This window comes from Tenrec ecaudatus, chromosome 2 (assembly GCF_050624435.1).
Source record: "Tenrec ecaudatus isolate mTenEca1 chromosome 2, mTenEca1.hap1, whole genome shotgun sequence".
Lineage (NCBI taxonomy): Eukaryota > Metazoa > Chordata > Mammalia > Afrosoricida > Tenrecidae > Tenrec > Tenrec ecaudatus.
Window position 1 is genome coordinate 209,662,407 of NC_134531.1, and position 8,183 is coordinate 209,670,589.

Here is an 8,183-nt window from a genome sequence, read left to right on the forward strand (position 1 = left end):
TCAGGAGTCAAACAGGGCTGGACCCCTTCTTCAGGAAGGACACCCAACCCTGGGGCCCTGCTTCCCTCTGCGGACAGGGCTGCAGCTCAGGGATGTGGACACCCACCCTAAGCAGGGGGAGATGCTCCTAGCCTAATAGCAGAGCCTTTGTCCAGGGACCGCACAGAGAGGGGACCACCACCTATGATATTTAACCTGTGTCCCAGTTTTGTACCCCAATTTTGAAAGGCAGGCAGAATGCCCTCAGGGTCCCTGCAGTCTCCACCCTGCACTGTGGCCACACCCAGGCGTCCTGTAACAAGAAGAGGCCTGTTGGGGTGTCACATGACCATCGCGCCCATTTAGGGCCCCCAGGTGCCATCGCAATCATCCTTCTCTGTCACCCTGCATCCACTGGATTTCTCTGCTCAACGCCAGACACCCCCATTCTCGCTGCCAAGATGTTGGTCGGAGCACCTTCAGAGACCAAGCCGGCCACCCCAGAGATCCAAGAGATCGCAGACAAGGTGAGGCTGGGTGCTGGGCCCCTGCGCCCTCCCTAGCAGGGTGCACTGGTAGCAGAGGAGAGAAGCAGATAGAGCTGCGGATCTATCTACTGTCTATTCCCACAGTCGGGGGCACAGGAGCCCCCCTAAAGCAGAACGACAGAAAGTGTCCGGGAACAGCTCCAACCTCCCCCAGGAGCTCCAGTGTGAGCACTGCTTGCTGTGCGCCCAGGGAACTGCGGTGATGTTCTGAAAAGGCTCCTTGGACTCTCCGGGCCATGGAGCACAGGGGAGAGCTACAGACATCAGGGGCGTCATAGGCCAGACGGCCCAGGTGAAGTTCTCTGAGCTGTTTGGGTAGAACAGGGAAATGGAAGGGAAGGGGCTCAGGCATTTGCACAGAGGGATGAGAAAACTCAGCGGGAGTCCCGAGTGAGTGCAGGGCCTGGCTCAGCCCTGCAGATGCCCCTTGCTTGCCCCCCGCCTGTTTCCTCCCCAGGGACAGGGGTGTCTTTGCCCCAACAGCATGGGGACCTTGTGAGGGTTCAATGGCTCGGTGCTGTAAAGCACTGAGTACTTTCCTTCAATCCCTTCCATCGGCTTGTGGTGATGGCTTCTCAGAGCCTCCTCTCCCCTACTGCTCAGTCCGCCCAGAAACACAGGGAGCAGTCAGGGCTCTCCAGGAAAAGTAGGAAAGCTGACTGCCTCCTTTAATTCTCCTCCCTGTGCTGCTTGTCAGAAACACCACCCACCCACCCACCCCTGCCAGGGCCTGTGGTCGCCCCACCTGCATTGCTTCAGGGCTTTTAACCTGGCAGGAAAGGGCAGTGACTTAGAGCCCTGGGCCCTATGGAGAGGAGGAATTTTTCCAGGACACACATTTTGGCCTGTAGGAGCCACACCTACAAAAGTCTTCCTCATTTCCCTCTCCCCACCCACAAGCCTCTCTGATAGGACTAGTCCTCCCTGCACCTGCTAGTTCACAGCTTCCTCACAGGCCCCGCCTGCCTCCGCCCACTCCCCTCTGCTCTACTGGAGCCCTCACCTGCGGCGAGCCCCCTCCTGTCTCTTAGAGGGTCCACTCTCCAGTCTGTCTGCTTTCTCATCCCGACCTCGGAAGGTCGCTGCTCTTGCCTCTGCTCTTGAAATGGGGCAGAGAAGAAACCCCTTATCCTCAGGGCCCGGCCAGCGTGTGGGCAGCCCTCACCTCTCTTAGGTGCCCTTCCTCTGTGTCAGTGTGTGGGTGCCCCGCTGGCCCAGCCCTGCACCTGAACACTACATGTCACTAGGGTGTGTGGACAGCCTTTTGTGAGGTCGCGCCTGGGATCAGTTGGGTGCACTGAGGAATGATGCTGGCATCAGTCTCAATACAGTAACCTGGAGACCAGAGGGTCCGTCCAGTGCAACAGGTGTTCACCTTCCAGTGCCCTCTGGGAACTCGGGTTCCAGCTGCAGCTTGCATGGGAAACACAGGGTGACCAGTATGGTCCACGACCCAAAGCTGGTTCGACGTCACCATGGCTGACTTAAAATTAAACCGTCTGCAGTCAGTCTGACGCTCACAAACCCTTGGTGGAGTGAATGACAAGTGAATCCGTGTGTGAGTGAGTGTGCCCTTGTGCGCGACTTCATCATCAGCACTAACCGTATTCTACCTCGCCTCCGTTATAAAGGGCAATCTTTTTTGTGTGTGTGATTTTTTTTAAACGTTTTATTAGGGGCTCATACAACTCTTATCACAATCCATACATATACATACATCAATTGTATAAAGCACATCTGTACATTCTTTGCCCTAATCATCTTCTTTTTTTACATTTTATTAGGGATTCATACAGCTCTTACCACAATCCATACATATACATACATCAATTGTATAAAGCACATCCATACATTCCCTGCCCCAGTCATTTTCAAAGCATTTGCTCTCCACTTAAGCCCTTTACATCAGGTCCTCTTTTTTTCCCCCTCCCTTCCCGCTCCCCCCTCATAAAGGGCAATCTTATTTCAGAAAACATGTCCTGGGTTTGGCGTTCAGAGTTCGGCTTTTAAGATTCAACATGGGACAGGAGCTCTCCGGGTGTGTGTTTCTCCCGGGAGAGGGGAGGTCACACGTTTTTTGTTTTATTCTGTTCCCCTTGCCCAGGTAAGGTGCGAGGTGGAAGCAAAAGAAAACAAGAAGTTCCCGGAGTTTAAGGCGGTGGAGTACAAGTCTCAGGTGGTCCAGGGAGGGAACTACTTCATCAAGGTAGAGTCTCCTTCCCAGGGAAAAGGGGGGATCACAGAGAGCAGCTCTGAGAGCTGGGGCTGCAGGATAGGGGTGGTCCTCAGTGGGGTGGGAGGGAGGGGGTTCGGGGCTGCTCCCGGGGGTGTGGGGGCCAGGGAGGTGCTAAAACAGGTGGAGAAATGAGTCTCCCGGACAGTGGTCACCTGTGTATGGTCTCCCATACCTGGAGGACAGTGGTGGGAGCTGTCATAAGGCCAGGGAGTTGTGGGGGACTGAATAGACTGGCCTTCCCTCCTTCCCTGGGTCGCTTGCTCGCGCGCCTTCCCTGCAGCGGGAACACAGATCTAGGCAGTCAGAGTCCTCAGACAACTCTCTCCCTGCAGGTCCATGTGGGCGGTGGCAACTACATACACCTGTGTGTATTTGAGAGTCTCCCTCATGAGAAGAAGCCTCTTTCCTTGACCAGCTACCAGACCAACAAGACCAAGGAAGATGAGCTGACATAATTTTAACCTCTGGTTGCTTTGGGTCTACATGATCCACACATGAAGACGTTTCTGTTGGCTGAGTGGGAACACAGGACCAGAAATTAAACATGTGCATGCCATTCCACTGTGTCTTGTTCATTGTCCCCTAAATAATGAGTGTGACTCCAGAACTCTAACTTTAGTTCCCAAGGAGACCAAGCATTCTCATGAAATCTATTTTCCAAAGTCTTTCAAACTTCGGTGTGTGTCTCTCTTCATCCCTGACTGTCACCATCATGTGCGATGGTTGCTGGGAGCCCTGCCCCGCCCTCGGCTGGTCAGTAGCAGCACAACACAGTCAAGCAGCTGGCCAGGAGGACTGGCCACATGAGGCCATGTGCATGTACTTGGTTACACAGACCTGTCCCCTCTGGGCTCCAGGATAGGGGTCAGACCGAGCCGGGGTGCTGGTGGTGTCTCAGGTGAGGCTTGTGAAGACAGTGCGGAGACAGAGAGACAAGCTCTCTTCCTTCCTCTCCAGAACTGACTCTTTCCTTCCCCACCTTGCATGGGCTGGGGATGACCAATGACAGATCCACCCCCTGCTCTCTGCTGCCCAGGAGTCAGTGTGGCTGTGTCCAGCCCCTCCCTGCAGGGAAGAACACCTCAGTGCTCTTAGAAAGTATCCCCCTCTTCTCAGAGACTTGCCTTTGGGGCCTGCTAAGTAACCACCCAGCACAAGCATCCATCCCCTGCCCTCAGCTAACCTGGGGTCCACCTGACCTTCCGCTGTGTCCTTAGCCCCTGCCCACATGTGTTTGCATATCTGCTTGACTAAACTCCCTTCCAGTTGGACACTGCCCGAGGGACTGTGCTGCCGCTGGCTGTCCCACCAGGGCCTCTTTGCAGACAGGAGCTCAGCCCTAGAAATGTGAAACACTCGCTGCCATCGAGTGGATGCCGACTCAGAGCGACCCCGATAGGACAGGGTGAACTGCCCCGTGGTGTTCTGAGACTGTCACCCGGCACCCGGCTAGAAGCCTCTCAGTTTCCCCGAGGAGCAGCTGGTGGTTCCCACTGCTCCCCGTGCAGTTGGCCGTCCAGTGCGGAGCACTGCACCGCTAGGGAGCACAGGGGGAAACCACTGCTCTGGAGAATCTCTGTGCAGATAGGAGGGCTCAGAGAGGAGCCACCCTTGTCAGCTGAGGGTGTGTCGCTGCTCTGAGTGTCCTTGAGCGCCTTGTGGATCCAGGGTGAACAAGTAAGATTCGTCCTCGTGCTTCTCAGAAGGCTCCTTTATTACACAGCAGAGGGCGCCCTAGGGATTCAGGTCTCAGTTACCCAAAGGTGACTCCTGTCAGTATCTTCCCCACCTTCCCAGACCCAGCAGGACAGTCTTAGGTGGGAGAGACTGGCTAAAAGAGCCACAATAAATAGTCCACTGCCCCCACAGGGGGCATTCCATTTATGGTAGTGGTGATGGCATCAACAAGAAGACAGAGATAACAGAACTCCCATGATCCGAATTCTACCTTGCAGGGCTGGATAGGGCAGAGGTTGTACACTGGTGCATATGGGAGCTGGAGGCACAGGGAACCCAGGGTGGACGATACCTTCAGGACCAAGGGTGTGAGGGGCGATGCTGGGAGAGTGGAGGGTGAGTGAGTTGGAAAGGGGGAACTGATTACAGGGATCCACATGTGACCTCCTCCCTGGGAGAGGGACCAGAGAAGGGCGGGGGATGGGAGACTCCGGATAGGGCAAGATATGACAAATAACGATGTATAAATTACCAAGGGCACATGAGGGAGGGGGGAGCGGGGAGGGAGTGGAAAAAAAAAAAAGAGGACCTGATGCAAAGGGCTTAAGTGGAGAGCAAATGCTTTGAGAATGGTTGGGGCAGGGAATGTATGGATGTGCTTTATACAATTGATGTCTGTATATGTATGGATTGTGATAAGAGCTGTACGAGTCCCTAATAAAATGTAAAAAAAGAAAAAACAAAAAAAAACAGAACATAGAGCCTACACGTCCTTGAGTTTTTAATGCAGAACACACTCAATCGTGTGTATATGCTCACAAGCAAGCAGAGGGAGGCAGGAGGACCAGCAGCAGGAGAGACATGACCATGAAAACAAGAGGCCAGAGGGAGACAGGGACACAAGCAAGGGATTTGGTAGCCTCTAGACGCAAAGGCAGAAACGGGTTCTCCTCTGGAGACTTGGGAAGGGACAGTGCCCTGCCCGCCCGCGTTCAGACTTCTGGCTTCCAGGACTGGGAGCATATCGGTGTCAGTCTTCCAGGTGGAGGGCGCTCCTTGCTGCAGCCCTAGGAGACTCCGACTCCGGGAGGGGGTCTGACAGCAGGATGAGAGGAGGGGGTGGCTTTGAGGGCAGGGGCCTCCCTCTCAGACACGTCGCAGAGCCAGGCAATGAAACGCCCACCTGCGCTACCCTGCTCCTGTCCCACAGGCTCTCCAAAGCTTGGCCTCCTGTGGCCATGGGTCACTGCCAGGGCCACCAGGGACTCACAGAAGGGGCTAGCTCTGCAGAACAGCCCTCTCCTCCATGGCCTCCTGCAGATGACAGGCCCACCTGTGCAGATCCTGACACTGTCTGGGATGACCTGAGATTGTAATTTCAGAAGACCAGGTGAACCAGGGGAGAGTGGTGGTCCCTGTGGGCAGTAGCCCCAGGCGGACCCAGCAAGCACCGTAGACAGGTGAGGGACATTGAGCTGGTCCTCAGATTGGTAGGCAGGAACCTGGGTCCTGTTATCTGTCTTCCCTCTGAGCCTTAGGGACTCGCCCAGCTGAGTCCTACAGGGAGACAGCCTTAAACCTGCGACCTGGTGCCTTGGCGCAGCTGACAGGCAGGCACAGGGCACGCCCCTGCTCACAGGAGACTCTGGGGAACCAGGCCTACGGGCACCAACCAGCTTGGTGGGCAGAGCAGGCAGCAGTAAGGAGGAGGAGTCGGAGAGTGGGTTGGGTCACATTGACGACAATGGTGGCACAACAGGGGACATGTCATTGGTGTGCTTGAGTTGGGGCCGTATAAACTGCAATTGGTTTGCCTTTGGGTGTATTCATGTTCCCAATAGTGTGTTTTAATGTTCAACAGGAAGGTCCTGAGGTCAAGGGAAAGGGGCAGCAGCAGCATCACCATGAAAATATTTATTTGTGAATAGTCATAAGTCAACAGGATGTACACAGCACAGACACAGCCTACGGAGCTCTGCGGTTTGTTTCTTTGGACGCATCCACACACACATGGTACGGAGGGCTCAGCGGGTACCAGACCTGGCACACAGACCCTCTGTCACCACCCGTGACATTGGGGTTTGGGGTGGGGGTTTGTGGAGTCCACACCCTCCCCGGTAGCTTTCTTCAATCTGCGTCCATTTTAATAGACTAGCTAGACCAGGGTAGGGATGAGGGGGTGGGCAGAGTTATCCCCCGGTGCCTTGTTCGTGATCCAGTTTGCAGCCATTGGCCAACATCCAGCTAATGACGCAGCCGTCCAGGAGCATGGTGCTCTCTCATCTATCCCTTTCCCGACTTTCCCCCTTCCTCTCTCTAACCCCTTCCAGTCTCCCTCCCTACTCGGCCTCCTCTGAAGCAATACCTACAGCCTCCCAAACCCCATAGTCACAGTGACCTTGCTCAGGCTTATGCCCTCACCTAACATGATATTTAACTAAAAGGCTGTGCATGGCCCTCAGACCCCTATCCATGACCTGGTAAACATGGCATTTAACGTTTTAATGCCCTAGAGGAACAGGCAGAAGCCGGACACAAATCCAGGCTGAAGAGAAGCCCAAACTGTAGTCTCCTCTCTGAGGCGGGCAGGAGGCAAAACTCTAGGACATAACTTAATCTAGTCTCCCCTCCTACTTGCCTCTCTCTCTATTCTGGTCACTAGAAGTCCCAACGCACACCCCTGACACACACACACACACAGAGTGTCCTCCTCTCCTGATCTACCTACCTCACCAGAAGAACACCGAGTCTGCACTCACCCCACTCACTCACCTCACAACCACATGGGATCACAGAATCCCCTTGTCCCTTGTCCACTCTGCAAACTGGCCAGGGCTGAGAGAGTGGTCTGGGTTCATGTTTCCTTCTCTCTCACTGATTTATCTCTGGTGGAAAGGGGCTTAGGCCCCTTTTCTAATGAACCTTCTGGTTGGACCAGGTCTGGTCCAGCCTCTCAGGAAGATGTATGACCTGCTGAACTTTGTGGCCCCTGCTTCCAGCATTCCAAGGGGCTTATCTCTCTGAGTGGGTTTCACTCAGCCCCTTCCCTGAGCATTCCTGACTGAAGCATGTCTGCAAAACAAGGTTTATTCCTGGCCCCATCCTGGCTCAAATCCTGCAGCTGCAGCACTAAAAGCTCCCTTCCCCTTATCAGTACATGTGTCCTTAGCTCAAACCCTATATACATCCCACCGCCTTACTTCCACGTGCGACTGTCTTAACAGAACTCATTTGGGTTTTGGAATCAGGCCAGGAGTTCTCCCTGCCTCACTAAAGCCTTTCTTTACTTCTCATTGCTGACTGAATTCTATGTCCATTCTGTGTCTCCGTTTTCACCTCTCATCTTGGTGCAGAAACCTGGGATCAGCAGGAGGGGCCTCTGTGCTGCCCTGGCCTCCCTCTGGCCAGTGTGCAGCCACATCCTCTGCTTCCAGGAACCAAAAATTTCTGTTCAGTATCTCTGTGTATGTTCATCTGTCTCATTTGTATTGTTTGTCTCACTGGACACTGACGACCAGCAAACTCATATGGGAACTTAGGGTCTCCGTTTTTCAGGGTGCCACTGCAGGGGTTTATTCTACTATCCTAGTACTAAGAGCAGCTGGAAAAGAACTGCCTTTCCCTGAAAGGGGTGCAACGATAAGGTCAGTTTCTCATGTCCAACTTTTCTTTGTGTCTATCTTTTCTTATGTGGCCTCCTGCCCTTTGTCTGTTTCACTTCCTGGGATTCCCGCTGCTGACGG

The 8,183-nt window shown here is 54.2% G+C and overlaps 1 protein-coding gene across 1 annotated transcript; it reads left to right on the top strand.

Annotated features, from left to right (window-relative positions):
* The first annotated feature begins 431 nt into the window (after positions 1–431).
* On the top strand, positions 432–3,218 carry LOC142441312 (cystatin-B-like). Its single transcript, XM_075543345.1, has 3 exons — positions 432–506; positions 2,632–2,733; positions 3,096–3,218. Exons 1-3 carry the CDS (start codon positions 441–443, stop codon positions 3,216–3,218), a joined length of 291 nt encoding a protein of 96 aa, XP_075399460.1. The 5' UTR covers positions 432–440.
* The last annotated feature ends 4,965 nt before the right edge of the window (positions 3,219–8,183 follow it).